At 36.6% G+C, this 19,733-nt stretch overlaps 1 protein-coding gene across 1 annotated transcript in view; it reads right to left on the reverse strand.

The window, feature by feature from the left end:
* GNAI1 (G protein subunit alpha i1) overlaps nucleotides 1–19,733 on the reverse strand; it is a 91,911-nt gene that overhangs the window by 12,906 nt on the left and 59,272 nt on the right. The window contains exons 3-6 of the mRNA XM_045864807.3: nucleotides 15,875–15,917; nucleotides 15,628–15,769; nucleotides 5,704–5,861; nucleotides 1,809–1,937 (exon numbers count right to left, since the gene is read on the reverse strand). Of these exons, the coding sequence (XP_045720763.1) occupies nucleotides 1,809–1,937; nucleotides 5,704–5,861; nucleotides 15,628–15,769; nucleotides 15,875–15,917 (472 nt within the window). The remainder of the gene's footprint in view (nucleotides 1–1,808; nucleotides 1,938–5,703; nucleotides 5,862–15,627; nucleotides 15,770–15,874; nucleotides 15,918–19,733) is intronic.

The raw sequence follows: 19,733 nt of genomic DNA on the forward strand, positions 1-19,733 counted from the left end.
TGACAGAGCTCTGCCCTCTTCATTTCCCTTAGAGGCAATAACCTCATTTATGTTTACACTTCTGACAATGGGCAAGATTGTAGTGCTCTCTGCTAAGAACTTTAACCAAATGGCCCCTTTACCTACTAGGGTAACCTAACTCAAGAATTTGCACTTGTTAACCCTCAACTCCATGCATTTTCTCCTCAGACTACATTTGTTAGAACAAAGCCATTATTTGAACAATTTAAGTTTGCTTTTTAAAAATAAGGCATTTAAAATAGTAAAAAAGCAAAACAAACAAAAAAAATCAGAATCTAAGTTAAAAAAAAAAAAAAAAAACTTGGAACCCTCATTTTGAGAGTGAGTTTCCTTAGATAAATAGGACAATAGTTCCCAGATCAGACATACCAGACTATTTAAATATTAATATTTTACTATTCCCAACTTTGGTCATTTAATACCCTAAAAATAATAAACAGATTAAAAGAAAGTAAATGATTTTGGTTAAGAGCTATTGCCAGAAGCCAAAAACGTCCCCTGACAGATTAAAAACTGGTGAAAACAGAAAAGAATTAAAAGCAGATGAAAAACACGACCATGTATTAAAGTACAAAGTTACATGGTCAGATAAAGTAATTATGATCTATAATTCTGTTTTAAAAAAGCAGGGCCATGTTTGGGGGCGTTTTTGGAGGGAAGCTGCCATGGAAAATTAAAATTCAATTGCAGTTTTCTGGAAAATTCAGTTACATGAACCACTGAATGTGGGACAAAATGATAGTAACAAATGTATTTAAAATACTTATGGAAGGGGGGCGCCTGGGTACCTCAGTCAGTTAAGCTTCCAACTCTTGATTTCAGCTCAGGTTATGATTTCAGGGTCGTGAGATCAAGCCCTATAACGATTTTCTCTCTCCCTCTCCCACCCCGTCACATGCACCCATGCTCACTTGCGTGTGCTCTCTCTAAAAAAATAAAATACTTATGGAAGGAATCATAAATACAGTTGCATGTATGTAACTGTACTTCCCACAACTTACAACAGTTAGCTTCTTTATGAATATTTTTAATCTTTGACTAGGAATCTTTAGATGCTTTCAGAAATTCTGCTTTATTATTACTGTTTCAGAGCATTAAATTGAAGCAAAGTCCAAAAGTTTTTCTCATACTTTAAAAAAAAAGAGGAACATAGGTCTGTAAATTAATGTTTCACTGAACTTCCCTGAGTCTAGTGCATTACAAAATGAGTGTATTGGACAAAACGAGCTCCAAGATCCCTTGCATTTCTAAAGCCTATATACAATTCAGTGCTTCTCTGCTCAAACCTCAGTAATTTAATATTTAGTACACACTCTAAATTAAATGACATTTTTCATCATGAAAAAGTGCAAACATGTTTGCCTGAATAAAAATTTTCAGGAAAATTTTTAAAAAGGTACCCTTCATTTTTAATATTTCCATAAAATAAGCATAATCAGTAAAATTCTTTTTTTTACCTAAAAATATATAGCAACACTTTCTCCAAATATACAATATCAGAGCAATATTTTCCATTTAGAAATAAAAGCCAAAAACTATTTTTATTTAAATCACTTTAAAAAATATAGACAAGAGATTTGCATGGCCATTTTTTCTTAATAAATATATAAATATTCCTAAGAATGTTTCTTGTCCTCTTTCAAAATATTCTTTGTCCAATCACCTAAGAAAAGTGTTTTGTAATTTCTAGCTCAGTTTTTAAAAACTTTTATTAATTCTACCTTTCTTTACTAAACAAGGTGTTTTATACCTAAATTTGTTAAGTGATATGCTTTGAAGCTACTCACTTAAAATGAAGATCTTTGAAAGTAAAATGGGTTTCAACAATTCCTGTCGTTTTCACTCTGGTTCTGAGAACATCCTGTTGAGTTGGGATATAATTTGGTTGTGCTATTCTGTCCAAGTCATTCAAATAGCTGAGGAAATAAACAAAACAATATGCTAATAGTTAATATAGCCATTAACGATCATCTACATCAAGGATCAAAACATTCTGATGCATGCAATATTCCAAATTATTGGAAATTTTTACATTTCTCTGTAATGATGTAATAATACAACCAATTTGTTTGTATGTTATACAATTTCCACTGAAATGAAAATGTTTATACTTCTCCAGCCACAAAGCTCTTTTAACATTTTCTAGGCATTGTGTACTTTGCTTCCTCAGGACACAAATTAGTAATTCCCCTTGTTGGAAACAGAATAACTTCTTAAAAACCACACACAAGCAGCTGTACACTAGGAGTTTGTTTCTTGAAATTCTTTATCATACTTTTTTAAGGTAGCACTGTGTTTATTTTCCAGACATTACTCTTGCTGAGGATTTAGAAAGTCTTAAGTTTTTGAGAAAGCAATGAGTAAACCTCTAGCCAAAGGCCGAATTCAATGCTGTTCCTTTTTAATCAGATTCAAGTCACACACAGGGAAACACTACACATGCTCTTTTACGGCCTCTTCCTAGCTCCCTAAATCAATATTCACGTTTTACTTCTCACTGATTTTAGTTACCCACCCATTCAATACTCCCCGCCAATGATGCCAAATATGCTGTGCTATTAAAATGTAGTGGTGTCATTTTATATAGTAAATGATGTTACAGAAAGTCCAGGTATGGAGAGATGAATGTGAACTTGAGTGGTTAAAGAAGCATTCATGGATGGTGAGGAGTATAAATAGAAACCTGAACGATGGGACAGAAAAAACAGTGCCCTCCACATCAGGGGAAGTAGTCAAACAGTATGGAGGCAGGAAGAGTCACACCTTGTTTCTCAGAAAGCAAGGCCCCCAGGAGGTGGTGCATACATTCAAGTGAGCAGTCTGGAATTGATCCTAAGGTCAGCTGAGCGTGGGGAGCATCCCTACAGTGTTTTCTGATACTAGAGGGGAGTGGTCAAAGATAATTTAGAAGATATACATCTATGTTTATTACAGAGAGGCACCAACTACTACAACTTTGGTATTATCCTCTGAAACTCTTCCTTAGCCCTTTAGAACAGGTCTTGCAAACAAAAGGAGCTCAGTAAATATTTGATTTGTGGAGATGGAGCTGAAAAGCTATCCAAACACTGAATTAGGAATCAAAAGTGTTTTTAGATAGTTAAGTATATGTATGTGATACTGATACTAGAATACATAGAGGATAGGTTGAGTTATCCGTATTGTATTTATTGAACTTAAAAATATTTTCTTATTATTGCACTGGTGATAATCCCCCAGTACTTTAATCGGTGTTTTAATTCCACATATATAATGTTATACATTATTGTAAGAAAATCTGATTTAATAAATAAACAGGTCATGGCAAGATTTTACTAACTGTTCCTCTGAAGTAGTGTGTTACTCTTATTTAAAATGTGCTTTGAGGGCGCCTGGGTGGCTCAGTTGTTAAGCGTCTGCCTCCGGCTCAGGTCATGATCCCAGGGTCCTGGGATCGAGTCCCGCATCGGGCTCCCTGCTCGGCGGGAAGCCTGCTTCTCCCTCTCCCACTCCCCCTGCTTGTGTTCTCTCTCTCGCGCTGTCTCTGTCAAATAAATAAAATCTTCAAAAGAAAAATATTTAAAATGTGCTTTGATTACTCAGATGCATTTCTTTGCTTAAAGCTGCTACAGTTCTAATAGTCTCTAAAATTAATGCACATTTATATTTCAACAAAACAAATAAGAAAAACAGGCATTGTGAAAAACTCCAATTGTTTTAAATGATCACAAATTTAAAGTAAATAGGTGGTTAGATAGTCCTAACGGGCAACTTGGCAGCATCCCCCCATCTCCAGTCAAAAAACTCAGAAATCAAGATGCACTGTGACGTGACCACTATGGAGAAACAGATTTCTAGGACTTCATTCATTCTTGAAAAATGGCTACACTATTGCCATCTTAAGGTCAGAACTACTAGTAATGAAATATTGGGGAGCCCAAATGACTGACTCTTCTCGGTGCATACCCAAACACGTGAGCACAGGAAACAAGCCTTGGTCATTAGACTGCAGTGGTCCAGAAGGTCCCACCATAAGGGAAGACTGACTTCAGTCGATTATTCCTGAGTAGCACCCCTTATTTACTGAAAAAGCTCCCCTTGCTGGGCTCAGCTCAGAGCAGTCTTCTCAACATAACAGTGATTCCCACTTAGATCTTTCTGCAGGTGCTGGTGGTGCCAAAGCACGTAATATGGTCTAAGAGTTGCGTTCTTGCTGTAAATAATTTCCTTCTAATTTCTCTCCTAGCCTCTGTAAAGTATGGTTTATTCATTCACTCATTATCAAGTGAGGGCATAGCGAATGACAACTGTGTGTCAGGCAATGGAGAAAGAACACAGGGCGAAAACAGGCCTGACTGAATGTACAGTGTAGTGGCACAGACAGAAAACAATCATTTCAACGTAAATATAAACCAAATCACCTCAAAATGTACATCTGTGAGCGCTCTGAAATATTTTGTATTATAAGTATATAAAACAGGGAGGTTAAAGACATAATCTGTGAGTCAAGAAGAAATATCCTAAGAAAGGATGATACCAGTTGGAGAGGGGAGCTATAAACTCAGTAACATGTTACATACACATATATAAAATACAAATGAAATAATATATATGGCTTATATAGTTGTAAAGCATTAAAAATACAGATTAGGAAATAAACAGAGCAAAATAAAAATTGGTATGGGTTACACAGTAAGGTGTATTACTTCCTCCCGCACATGAAATCACTCACATGACACGTACTGGGTACTCTGCTGTGTAACCCACGACATGCTGCGTGATAATCAGGAAGAGCCATCCCCCATCTGTCTATTGTTCACTGTGGTGAAGTGTGTGTATTTACCTAGATCTTATTAATAATTCTATCTTACCCTCACTTGTGTCCCTGAACGCCAATAGCTCGGTCAAGAAAATGAATAACGTGGAAAGTAAAATGCGTGCAGAGCACATATTTTAAGACCAATTATTGCCACTTCTATCTGACACTTGAGTATGTGTGCCAAATTATGGAAACAAATACTTGATTTTTTTTTAACTGTAGCTAGATCACTAAGCAGAAAGCTCCCTAACCAGGTTTTATCACAACTTGATTTATGAGCTTTCTGTGGCCACCACCTAGAAAATCAGGGCAGATTTTTCTTACAAAATACTGTACTTAGCTATCTGTAAACAAGGTCTGATGCAACAGGGCACATAAAATTGACAATATTCAAGCTTAGAGCTATTTTACTCAGTGAGAAAACATCTTGGGATCACCATACACCCCTTCAAAAGGGGTACAGCTCATGCAAGGCGCCTGTCACTGGACAAGTAACTCTTCTCAGGCCCTTAATTAGCATAATGAAAAGAATCACATCAGTTACCCTCCCCTTGGGCTAGTCCCAGGCAAACTAGAGATACACCCAAATTCAGAGTGAACTTTGCAAAGTTCCAATTTCTTGGAAATAGCTGCCAACAGTCCATTCTGCATGTTTCAGTTACATAAGCATGAGTCTCTTGAGACACTTCTGGACACAAAGGAAATAGCAGTAATGTTATCTACAAATTCACAAGAAACAGAAAAGTTTTCAAATACTGTCACCTGAATATCCTGAGTTTTACAAGAATGTGTCAGCCAATTCTGCAATAACACTGCCTTGGAGGTATATTTGACTTGCATGTAATTATTCATGATAGTTTAGTTCTGAAGTTATGATTACTTACTATGCTGCAGAATCATTAAGCTGGTACTCTCGGGATCTGTTGAAACAGGCTTGCACACCACTATCTTTCCACAATCTCTTTATAACTCCAGCAAGTTCCGCAGTCATAAAACCTTCTTCAGCAGCTCCAGCAAGCACAAAGAGTTGGCGGGCATCATCCTGAACATTCAAAGACCGTTTTTTTGTTGTTGTTGTTTTGTTGTAAGTAAAAAGGGAGACATTACAGATGAAAAGTACAAAGGGAGGCATTATGGATTACCAAAAGTGCAGTGGTGAATTTCCTTTGTTTTTCATTGGGGTCATGACTTTTATTTCTCTAAAGCACCACTTACAAAAACTGGCTTGATCCAAAGAGCATAATCTTACATCATGAGTCTATGTTTTGTAATATTAGTAATAGCTGTCAAGGCACTAGGAAACTGGAAGAATGACTTACACCTACAGTTCATGCGGGGACACATTAACCAACTATTCACTATCACTGACAGTTTGTTGTGCACTGATAATGATCAGTTTTGGAAACAGAAAAAGAGTGTGTGCCTTACCCCTCCTACCCAAAATGTTTCTGAGAGGCACACTAACACCATTAGAGATTATTTTAAGATAGAATCTCATTAAATGTTGGCTTTCTGATATTCTCTATAGAAAAAAAGAAATTCAGAAAAGGGAGAAATCAACGTGGAAATAAGAAAAAACAGTTTCACAGAATGATCTGAAATTTTCAGGAGACCTTGAAGTGTGTATACATTAAAATCAACAGGCCAGGAGGTGGGGGCAGGTGTTTGTTAATGCAGGCATAGGAAACAAAACACAGCTATGAAGGAAAAATACTCACAATGCATATCGAAGACAGCATGAAAAATATTTTAAATGAAAGAATGCTTCATATACAGTTAATTAAACTATCCTTAAGTTTTGAGACTACAAATAGTCATTCTAATCCAGAGGTAATCAACCACATTAGGTTAGGGCTGTCCAAAGGAAATATAACATGAGACACTGATACAATTCTAAATTTTCTAATAACCATATATTTTTAAAAAAGGTAAAATTAATGTAACAAGATATTTTAACCTATACATAAAATATTTCAACATGTAACCAAGATAAAATTATTGAGATAGTTATTTTTATTCATATTTAGTCTTCAAAACCTGGCGTTTATTTTATACAGATAGCACATCTCAGTTCAGGTTAGACACATTTTCAATACTCAATAACTGTATGTGGGGAGTAGCTACAGTGCTGGATTATACAACTAAATTTTCAGGTAAAAACATAGTTAATCCAAAAATAGGGGAGATGTGAAGTTGCTAACTTCACAGAGATTTTCTGTACCCTGAGACTTGTAGCTTTATGTTAACTGGGTGGACAATCCCTAATTTTTCTCAAGGGGCATTTTCCTGAAGTATTGTAGTAAATGTTTATAAAGTGATGGCACATATAATGATAAGGTACACAGTAGAGAAGCATGTGGTGACAGAGGAGAGTAAAGAGTACTAGCTGACGGTATAAATTCATTCTGCTGCCAATTTGTGAAACTTTTTTTTTTCCCAGATAGAACCCATACTGAAAAATAATTAAGTAACTCAGCATGGGAACATATTATTCAAGCATGTTTCCCTTTTTAGTAAATCACAAGATAAATACATGCAAGCAAGTAACACATGTACAACAGCCTCAATAAAAAAAAAAAAAAAACATAGTTTCAAGTCATCCTTAGCACCACTTACCTAATTACAGTAAAAATGTGCTTTTTCAAATAATTACCTTATATGAGAAATTTCTAAATTTGGTCATTTTTATTAATTAAACATCAAACATAATTTTCTCTGTCCACTTCAGAAAAGTACCTTTCACTTAGTTTTCATGAGCCTTCCTTATGATATATTTATTAAATTTCAATACAATTTCTTGATAGAAAACACTAATGCCCTTTAGTATGGGTCATAAGAGCACACTCTCTTCAATCTTTCTAGGAAGCAGCCTGAAGAAAAGACATGAGAAACTTTGGAAGTATATTTATAAACTATACTCTCTCTGTTGCATTCAAAAATTTATCTTCTAGGGGGTATAGCTCAGTGGTAGAACATTTTTCTGCAAAAATTTATCTTCTTCACAAAATGTAAAATAGTCTCTTTTCCTTGAAAAGCTAATTAGAATATTCACTTCCATGTCATTAGCAGGACATTCAGATGTCTGCAGATGAGCTTTAAGGTAATAAATTTAAGCAGCAAAGTACCTTAGTAATTATTCTACCTAAATTTGTGTTTTGTATAAAAAGACCCTTGGGCACAGAAAAGTTAGGCAGCTCATTTAAAATTTCACAGCGAACTGGTCACCCAATCACACATACCAGCAAGCAATTAGCAAGCAGCCATTGCCCAAGACAAATGTTAAAATTGCAGAATGATAGCAATGATCCCACCGAGCCATGGAATGAGGTCTTTTCAAAATTTATGTAAAATAATGTTACTTAAGAACATTTAGGGGCACCTGGGTGGCTCAGTTGGTTAAGCGACTACCTTCAGCTCAGGTCATGATCCCAGGGTCCTGGGATCGAGCCCCGCATCGGGCTCCCTGCTCCATGGGAGGCCTGCTTCTCCCTCTCCCGCTCCCCCCGCTTGTGTTCCCTCTCTCGCTATCTTTCTCTGTTCCATTAAATAAATAAAATCTTAAAAAAAAAAAAAAGAACATTTAGAAAGCTGAACATGAGTGTACCAAAACAGCGTGACATAGGGTAGGAAAAAAAAAAAATTGGGATTACTAGAGAAAAGACTGAAGTTTAATCAGAAGGGACACAGGTTAGTAAAGTGGCATGGGTAGATAGGCAGTCTTTTGTGTTATTGAGAGAAATGCTGTTTGCCAGGCAATTTCTGAGTGGCAAGGAAAAATCCCTGGATGTAGCCACGTTAGTATGTTTACAAGCTACTAAGAATGAAAAGAAAATCAGATGGTGGAGAGAATGTAAGCTCCAGGTCACATAACTGTGTGCTCTGGGAACTCAGAAAGGAGTTATGAAATGCTTGTGTGTCAAGAGACACGTCACAGGGCCTCTTTTCCCACTGATGGTCAGGGACCACTTGGCATGCTGTATGTAGTGACAGCACATCTTATTCGAAGCCACTTCATGAGAATTAGGAAGAGTCCTCCTGGGCTGGGGAAGGGAAGACGGAGAGACCCTGACAGCTGTCTTCTGACATATTAAGGACCATTAAAGGAAAGAGTAGGCTTCATTATTAGGCATAAAGCCTTTATGAATTCTTAAGGCAAAAGACAGCAGATTTCAATTTTGTAAGAACACTTTTTAACAGTCAAAGCCATCCAAAGAAAATCAGGGAGGGGGTGAGGGGGAGTGAGAGACTGAAATTTTTAGGCAAAGATTAGATGATTATTTATGGTAATACAGAAGATAGAATTCATGAATGAGATTAGGGGCTTAAACAGAAAACATCAGGAAGTGCTCTAAAACAGAGACTAAATAATATGATACAGGAGTCTTAAAAATAGTGCAACTCTAAATTTTTGGCCACAAGGATGATATACTGAGGTCATGATTGATACATATATAGGAATCTTTTGTTCCAGTGACTTAGCGGAATTTTTTCATTAATAACATTAGTCAACAATAGTGAATACCGCATATGAGAACCACTCATATATTTACTCTACCACATTTCTATAGGATATAATCACCCCCAAAATTTAAGACAACTATACCACTTTTATCAAAGTTAGTATATCTTTAAGGAAATCCTGAGAATAATGGAGTCACCACACCACTCCATGGCTCATGGTGCTAATCCCAGACATTTCAAGAACTGCTTTGGGGGCACCTGGGTGGCTCAATCGGTTAAGGGGCCGACTCTTGGTTTCAGCTCAGGTCATGATCTCAGGGTGGTGAGATCAAGCCCTGCATGGGTCTCCACGCTCAGTGGGGAGTCTGAGAGCTCCCTCTCCCCTTGCCCCTCCCCCTACTCTCACTCATGCTCTCAAAGAATAAAGATCTTAAAAAAAAAAAAAAACGGCTTTAAGAAATACACAAATGTAAAACATTTTTCCCTCTCGAAACACAAATGTAATCAAACTTAAAATGACTGAGGCAAAGAAACAGGAAGTCATTTTTTTTCCCCAAAGCACTGCTTAACAGGGTGGGGGGGAGCCTAAAAATAAAATAATCTAAGTTAATTTTAACTAAATTGCAGAGAGCAAAATTTCACTAAATTGCAGTGAGCATGAGCTTCTCTATATCAAGAAAGGAGATTACAATAAATGTTGGACAAATATAACTTTTATACATATATTTATGAATCTTATGTCTATTTTTTATTTTCAACTTAATAAAATAAAAATGTTTTAGTGTTTTTTGGATGGACAATACAACTTTGTTGTCAAAAGAGATTTAAAAATATGTGCTACCTAATATATGAATTGAGGGAAATAGAAAAATACTGTGGAGAGGCACATATTACATTGCAAATGAAGGTCAATTCCACTTTGCCACATACATAAATCAATATTCCTTAGAATCAAAAATAATATAATCCTGTAACAACCTCTTAGTTCTCAAACATAAGCCAGAATACAAAACCAATTCAAAAATGCATCTGAAAAAATAACAGGTAGAAATAAACCAGGAACATTTTGACAAGGATACTGGGGAAGGAGAGCTAAAATTCTCAGATATTCAAAGCCTAAGTATGTAGGACATTCTGGTATTAAAGCAGATCAACAGGGGAAAAAACCCAAATCTGAACTTATGATAAAGGTGGCAAGGTAAATTAGTAGGAAAGGATATGATTACTTAAAAAAAAAACTCTAATAGATAATTAGATAGCCATCTGAAGACAAAAAAAGAAATAATGTAGGTCTCAACCCCATGCATAAAACAAAGTTTTGCAGTGATTAAAGAATAATGTTAAAATTCACTCTCCTAAAAAACATTTAAAATGAATATTTAGTAAATTTCTGATTATCTAAATTTAAACGTAATGTAAGAAATAACAACAAGATTTAAAAAACCAAAACCATAAGATTAAAGGCAATAAGCAAAATGTGAGAGAACATTTCTATTGGACATTATGTACAAACAAGCAAATAGATCATCAAAACACTAAGACTCCAAGAGGTAAATGAATAAGGCAGAAAATAGGCCACTGACACAGAGAAAGAAGAGTATAGTTAATAGAGACAGAAAACTGTGCAATTTACTAAAAATTGAAAATGCAAATTGAGATAAGATTTACTAATAAATTAGGCAATATTTTTTAACGCAAAGACTTCTAAATTTTGGTTACTCAGAGTGCTAAGAAAAGGCGCTCTAACTATGGACTCTGAGGAACAAACTGAGGGTTCTAGAGGGGAGGGGGGTGGGGGGATGGGTTCGCCTGGTGATGGGTATTAAAGAGGGCATGTACTGCATGGAGCACTGGGTGTTATACGCAAACAGTGAATCATGGAACACTACACAAAAACTAATGATGTAATGTATGGTGATGAACGTAACATAATAAAATAAAATTTAAAAAAAGGCACTCTAGTAAACGGGATAGGAAGGTAAACTGATACAACTTTTCTCAAAGGCAATCTGGCAATGCAGGCAGAGAGAGACAGAACTAACTAATGAAATAAACTACAAAATTAGAGAAACAGAAAAGCGGCCATTATGTAGGAGCATGCTGAGGCTTGGGGGAGAAAGGGTGCTCATTCCAGTCAATTCAAGGCAAGGTTTTCTGCTCCTTATATCTTAAATTATTCCAAGTAAGTGCTTCTTAAATTATATGTGACAAAGGACCAGTCCTGTGTTTTATTTTCTTTTATATCCAAACTATTTCAGAACTATTACTATTAGAAAAATAAAATTTATGCCACATAAAATATAAACACATTTTCTTAAACTATCAAAGTTAACATATAAATGACTCTGCCAATTGCTACAAATCTAAGTGCTTACCGTAATTGCAAAATTCATCTTGTGCGCATGCTTGTGGACACAGATCCATGAAGCACACTTTGAGCAGTGCTGTTTTAAATGATGCAGTGACCAAGACTTCACATTATTACAAACAATAGTTTATCATCCACAGACTGAGTACACTCATTCTGAGAGTTGGAAAGGATATTCAGCATGAAATTTGATTGCTCTATGCCATCCTTGAAAACAACTTTGTTTCCTCTGATTTTAAATAATTAATGTGTAATCTGCTTTGCAAATCTGGAAACTGCCAAATACGAAGTACTCCACAGCAAATTAGTTACCATCTCTAAAAATTTTACATCTTTTTAGTCAATTCTCATCAAATTAACCTACATACTAAGGTGTAATTCCAATCAAGATATCAACAGATTTTGTTTGTTTGTTTTGTTTCATCAGGGATGTGGGGCATTAAGTTGATTCTCAAGTTCACCTGGAAGAGAAATGCATAATCGCCTTCACACTTTGGTAAAAGAACAAGGGGATAAGTGCTCTTACCCTACCAAATACCAATTAACCCTATGAGGCAATAGGAACTAAAATAAATTGATTCTGACAAGAATAACAGTAGTATAATAATTATAAATGGCAACAACAGTAGCAACAAACATTTACTGAGCATCTATTATGACCAAGGCATGTGGTAAATGCTTGATGTTTATTATGTCCTTATTCCTCACAACCCTCCCAGGTAAATGTTATTATTTCCATATTATTATTTTTTAAAAGATTTTTTTATTTATTTATTAGAGAGAGAGGGAGAGAGATCACGAGCAGGGGGGAGGGGTAGAGGGAGAAGCAGACTCCCTGCTAAGCAGGGAGTCCGATGCAGGACTCGATCCCAGGACCCCCGGGATCATGACCTGAGCCGAAGACAGATGCTTAACCGACTGAGCCACCCAGGTGTCCATTTCCATATTATTATAATGAAAGAAACTTATAAAGGTTAAGTTATTAATAAGTGACTGACCTGGAAAAAAAATACATCAATGGGGGGAAAAAATGGGAGTTCAGAAACACATCCAATTTGATGCTAAAGGCAGCATTTTCAAGTCACTGAGGAATGGAGTATTTAATAAATGGCTGCAAGGCAAGGGATGATCAGATAATATACTTAGGTCCCACCTACCAAGAGACACAAATAACATTTCCAGGTGGGTGAAGTGATAAATCTAAAGAATAAAACTATAAACATTCTAGAAAAGAGTAGTTTAAAAAATAATTGTAAGTCGAAGAAAATCTAAGATACACAGAAGTCAGAACTGACTGCAAAAAAAAAAAATTAAGAGTTCTAAAACAACATAACTACTATTTCAAAAAAGTAAAAGAAATATATTGAGCAAAAATATTTGCAAAATTTAAAGAAGGGTTAATATGCTTTATATTTAAAGAGAATCAATGTGAAAAGAACAAGTAATTTAACAGAATTGAGTGAAAAACACTAAGAGGAATTCACAGAAGAAATACAGAAAGACAAAGATTTCCCATCTCACTAATAATCAGGAAAATAAAAAACGAAAAAAAGGAAAACAGTATTTTTCAGGCATGAGATATTAAAAATTAAAGTGCTGATAATATCTAAGTTGGTGAGACTCTGGTAAACACTGATGCATGGTTGTTAGAAAAGATTATTCATGTCGCTTTCTTTCTGAAAGCACATCTGCGGTTCCTATCAAAATTAAATATCTGGTTATCCTCCGATTCAGGGATAATATTTCCAAGAATTGGTACTTTAGAAATAGAAATATATTCACTGCCTTTGAATATACTGTTTCTTATTTATGGAATGCTTTTTCCTTGTTTTTGTCTAGAAAACTCTTACACGTTTCAATATCCAGCTCCCATGTCCCTTCCTCATGTCCAGGTCCTGTGTAGTTCACCTTTGTTATTTCTTAGCACAATTCCAAAAGCCTCCAAGTATTTTAAGGCTTCAGCAGAGGCAAGGCAACACAAGAAGACATGGGGCAGACCAACTGAAAGCAATGTGAGAGCACGGAGACATCTGTGAGAAGGAGTTAGTAACAATGGCTAAAGCAAACAGAAGGAAGAGTCTGAAGGTAGGAGGCACACAGTTACTAGGCTACAGCTAGATAGTCTAAGAAGAGTGACTCAAACTAGCACTAAGTGAAACAAGGAGGAGAAAAGAAGTCCCACATGTAGATTTCAAAGCATCAGAAAACCAGTAAAAATAAGTAAAAATTTTTAAGAAGTCTATGGCGCAGAGCAATTATTCCCCGTCAATTCTGTCATTTGGTCCTTGAGAGAAAAACAGGAAATAAAAAGACTCCACAAAATACTGCTTGCACTGACCCTTCAATTGCCTCGGAAAATGGGAGGCTACAAAACCAATCTAATAATCACATATAACATCTAAATGCAGAATGGCATATATGTGATGGGATGAACGATTTAAATCACCATAACTGGAACCGGCATAAAGTACAATCTGTATCAATTCCTTCTCCTTAAGGGTGGTAATCCACTGTAAGATTAAAAGCTCAAAAAGCATTTGTTGAATGAATCAATGATAAATGAGTCAATTAAAGATAAAAAAAATTACACGAACGGTAGATAAGGCAAAAATGTCTGAATATGTTCAAATCTTATTCCAGAGAAGATGATTCAGAAGAATGTAATGAATCATTATGAAAAATAATCTTGAAATCTGCTTGAACATTTCAATTCATTATACTAAGTTTTATTTTTTGTTTAAAAGAAAAAGCTTAGTGAATTAATATGGACTAATAACTGATAAAGAAATGTTAGAGTAACTTATCAAAAAAAAAAGGTTTATTTTAAATTTCCCCAAAATATCTTTTCTTATAATGCTTTCATTCATTTTTTTCCTCTTAAGCACAAATTGAGCCTCAAAGTTAAAAAAAAAAAAAGAAATTCTATCAGACACTATGAAGACAAAAAGGAACAGTTACAGTCTCAATACAAAAATCCTCATAGTATTAGCAGGGAGATAGCGAGTGTGCATGTGTGCATAATATATATATATACCGAATGCATAAAATCCAAGGGACTATAAAAAGCAGTGGTAGTAATAGTAATAACACACCTACTCTGTACAAAAAAATCAAAATTTAAGCTAGAGTTTCAGTTAAAGGTTTGTGGAAGGGTTAAGAAGTTTTATATCAGTTATTAAAAATAAATCAGTGAAGAAAAAAATACACACAAATAATAAAACTTAAACAGATTAAGCAAGCAAAACAGGGGTGGGGTGAAAGGAAGGAAAAAAGTGTCCTATGGACTAGACCAAGGAAGCTGTGATCAAATCCAAAATGAGTTATTGGGCCAAATAGGGAAGTGCCAGCCTGGCGCTCTGTTCCCACTAACCATACGGCAATCCTTCTGTCATGTCCTGGGTTCCAGTTTTTTTACTGATCAAATAAAGGGGGGGTCGAACTAGCTTTTCTCCTAAGGTCGCCACCCCTTTAGCTCCAAAATCCTGATACAGGTTTTCTAACAGCCAATATTTTCCTATTCGAAAGACAGGCAAGATTTTATACTGTTTTCATTATATGAGATTAGATTGCTTTTTAGGCTGGGCATAAATACAAATAATTAGATCATTTCAGCATTCCAAATTATGAAAACAAATACTGAAGAGTCAGCATGAAACTCAGGAGTAACTACAAGAAGTCGTTATGGAGATACAGGAGTACCCAGTTACACAGAAAATATTGCAATGGTTACTGAGTTGTCCAAATCATCTGATGGATGAGGAAACAATTCTAGGTATAAAGAGAAGATGACACAATCCTGTGCATTCTTAGGTCATCACTTCTAAAGCTTCTGATTCACTTCACTCACTGCCATCCTTTTGACTTCTTCTATAAAATGCTCTTGAGACAGCGGATAAATCTTAGGTTACATAGTATGGTATTATCATGTAAGTCATTCTTGCTCCTCATCAGGCCTGTTCTAATGAATTTAAGAACTCACCGCCCGAGCTGAGTCACCGAAGTCGATCTTCAACCTCCCCATGGCCCTGATGATAGCAATGATTGACTGGATGGTGTTACTGTAGACCACTGCTTTGTACTGCTTACATTCTTCCTCTGAATAACCAGCTTCGTGTATAATTCTAATGAGACAAAAGGAAAAAAAAAAAGCAAAAAACACTTACTTCCTTTGATGGAAGGATACAGTTAAATATAAGAAACAAATTTAATGTTTTCAATCTACTTACTTCATTTGCTTCACAATTGTACTTTTCCCAGATTCACCAGCACCTAAAAAAAAAAAAGTAAGACAAAGGATTTCTAACTTCATCACTTATGCATATCCAACCCCCAACACAGGCACACTCATGAGTGCGTGCACACACATGCACACACACATTTTCTTTGTCTTACAGCTAAATTTTGTTTTACATCAAAACAATCTTTTTTAAAGGATTAATTTTTTTTAAAGATTTTATTTATTTATTTGAGAGAGAGTGAGTGAGAAAGAGAGCGCACACAAGCAGGAGCAGAGGGAGAGGGAGAAGCAGACTCCCCACTGAGCAGGGAGCCCGATGTGGGGCTCGATCCCAGGGCCCTGGGATTACGACCTGAGCCCAAAGCAGATGCTTAACCGACTGAGCCACCCAGGCACCCCCTTTTTTTAAAGGATTTATTGAGAGAGAGAGAGAAAGAGTGTGTGGGGGGGCACAAGGACAGAATCCTCAAGCAGAATCCCCACTGAGTGCAGAGCCTGACAGGGGGCTAGATCCCACAACCCATGAGATCATGACCTGAGCCAAAACCAAGAGCCAGACGCCCAACTGACTAAGCCACCCAGGTGGCCCTATATCAAAACAATCTTTAATGGTTTCCAAACATATAGAAAAATTGTCAAAAATAAGTCCCATCTGTTTATTACTTCATGATACTTAAATTCAATAAACTTAACTGAAAAAAATGCTTTTAATTATTGTATTCTCTAAACCGTTAAAAAATTCGATCTTCTATAACTTAAAGCACTACAAATTAGTTTTATTCAAAATTTTGCTCCATCTTGGGGAAGATGTTCTGTTTGGTCAGTCATCCTAATTTTAACCTTTGCTGCTTCTTAAGAATGAAGTAGAGGGCAGTGGTACCAAGAAGCCATATAACAAATAACTGAATATATGTTACAACAGCTGTGACTCATGCAACGTATGTTCAACCACCATCATTACACATCTGACACATAGCCGACATAATCTGCTAGCACTGGGGATGCAGTGGTATGCAGGACAGAAATGTCTCCCCCATGTTCTTCTAGCCTCCCTGTCACCCAAGTCATAAACCCATTTTCAGAACACTCCTTCACTTTCTACATATGCAAGTATGTAGGACCTTCACAAGATCCCTAGCATTATGCCATTATAACATAAAAATATTACTAATCAAATGGCCCTTTATAAAGGTAGAGCCCTCCTATCCTTCACATTTAACAGTAGCTGATATCTTCACATCACATTATATCAATTACTTGTCAGGCTCCTTCCAATTGCTAGACACAGAGAATATCTGAACATAGGACACAAAACAAAGAAAGTATGACAAGTCTATCATTTGCCTTCATGTTGTCTTTGGCCAGGGCTACATATCATAGAGGTATTTATCACGGTTTCAGAGATACAACTAGGATTTTTGTTATGTGGGTCCCATATTCCCATTTTCCCAGGGCCCTTCCTACAGCGCTGTGTGATCCAGCATTACTGAATAACTTACAGTTCCAAGAACACCTCCTGTGATCACACTACAGATCTTCAAACATACTGTTTCCCCTGCCAAAATTTAATTTATTCTGCTCCTTCTTGCCACCCTGGTTATCCTCCATCAACCATAAACTTACCCTCTTCATCAACTACCTTTTCCTGATCCACTTCCCCAGGGATCCCTGCCACGCCTCACTTTGCACATGTTTCTATGAATATTTCTTGAATTCTCAGCAGCTAACTTGTGCTAGACACACAGTCAACCAGAAATGTACTTGAATTTATTTAAACTACATGTGCCTGTTACAATTAAATAGCAAACTCTGGGCTTTGTTCCCTTCACGCCATCCCCTCTAGCCACACACACACACAGACACACACACACGCACGCACACACACTCCAAAATCACAGAGGCATCTGAGAACAGACCATAGTTAAATGGCCTATTTGAAAATCCTGGGGCAGGGGGCAGGGGGGAGCTGCTTAAATTTTACTTGTGATTTGATATTCAAGAAATTTTCCCAAGATACCAGCACATTAAGTAGAAAAGCAGGAGCTGAATAAACAATGAGGGCATTCTTCATTTACAGCCAGCCTTTGAATGTTTCAGGGCATCTGCCAATAAAAACAATTCCAAGATAAACAACCCATTATTTATTAATCAACAACAGTGTACTTGGCTCTGTGAAAAGCACCATTGTAGCCATTATGGCCTCACACATTTCTTTCTCTCACTGAAGAGAGATCCACCCAACTAACATACCCTAGGTAGTTTCCAGTGGGGCTATCTTTAAGAAGGCCCTCTGGGTTTCTACAGCACTGCAAACTGAGTCAGCGGCAGCCATGCTGTGATGACAAGACCTTCTAGATCCCTGTAACCACACACAGAAGTGGTGATTCCATTGGCATAGTGACCTCTGATGAACAGCCACCCAAGGATCGTTCATTTAGTGAAACAGCTCAACAACTGGAAGGCCCAGAAAAGCTCACATGATACAAGCCAGTCAGGTCTGAGAGCCAAGTGGCATAAAAATCAGGGAATAGTAAAAATAAAAGAAATAAGATTATCAGTTGAACTATGTATATAACAGATGAGAATTTTATAATCTTAAGAAAAAAACAAATTTTCCTAACATTAAGTTCTAATTCATTTCACATCTCAAAATAATCAATAGCATGGGACACTTAGCTTACTTTGCAATGAGCACCTTAAGTCAATGGCTTGTGGTTCAAAATATCCTGAAATCTGTTTAACATTAAAGATTGAGGATGGGAGTATTATTAATTGGATTTTTACCTAATTTGCTAGTCACAAGGTGCTCTTTGAGGCATAGCTATCCCAGAGGCAGAAATGCTGAAAAAAGAGTCTTTCAAAGCTTAGGAATTTTATGTAATTAGTTTTCAATTCTCACTTCCATGCAGACGGACTCCTAAGAGGAAAATCAGAAATGCTACATGGTCAGGGTTCCAACATAATACATACTGGTATTCTTTCCACACAGCACACAGAAAAGAGTTAAAGGCTGTTCTCTACAAATCTAAGCACAATCATGTTTGAGACACTGACAGAAGAAATACTGCAAAAAAAAAAAAAAAAAATCTCAGAGCTAGTGGAGAAGCCCGAGAAAGAAGAAAAGTAAATTTTACTAGCAGTACTCAACTAGACAGCTATTGTTTTTCCCTTAATCCAGAAGCGGCATTAAAAAGGGTTGGAAGCACCCTTCTTTCATGGAGAAACAAGGAATATGGAACATGTATGAAAAGATCAAAGTGTGTGACCACTCTGGTCACAACACCAGGCTGGTCAAGGTGACTAAGTCATCTACAAAGTAACTGTCAACAAGCTGGTCACACTGTCAAATGAGAGAGTACTAGGAAGGGAGATTTTAACTTCCAAAGGGCCAAGAATGTGTGCAATATAGTCATGGTAGACTAGTAAGCCAATGGGCTGTAAAGTCAAAGGTGGGATCACCAAAGGGGTCCCTTGGCCTCTTTTTTTTTTTAAGATTTATTTATTTCAGAGAAAGAGAGGGAGAGAGAGTGAGCATAAGTAGGAGGGGGAGAGGGACAGAGAATTTCAAGCAGACTCTGTACTGAGCATGGAGCCCAACACAGGGCTCCATCTCACGACCATGAGATCATGACCTCAGCCAAAACCAAGAATGGGATGCCCAACTGACTGTACCATCCAGGCACCCCCCCTCAGATCTCTAAGGAGGAAGTGGCTAATAGAAAATTGCACCTCTGAGAGCAAAGAGTAAGCTCAGCAGGAGTATGAAGCGGAGCTCAGCATCTGATGGTAACACACCACACAGATGGTGGAAGGTCAAAGAGCATCGCCACAGTAACACTGAGAGGAAA

The sequence above is a fragment of the Mirounga angustirostris genome, unplaced genomic scaffold, assembly GCF_029215605.1.
Source record: "Mirounga angustirostris isolate CCGP_5_RB_7025 unplaced genomic scaffold, mMirAng1.0.hap1 SCAF_12, whole genome shotgun sequence".
NCBI classification, from domain to species: Eukaryota; Metazoa; Chordata; class Mammalia; order Carnivora; family Phocidae; genus Mirounga; species Mirounga angustirostris.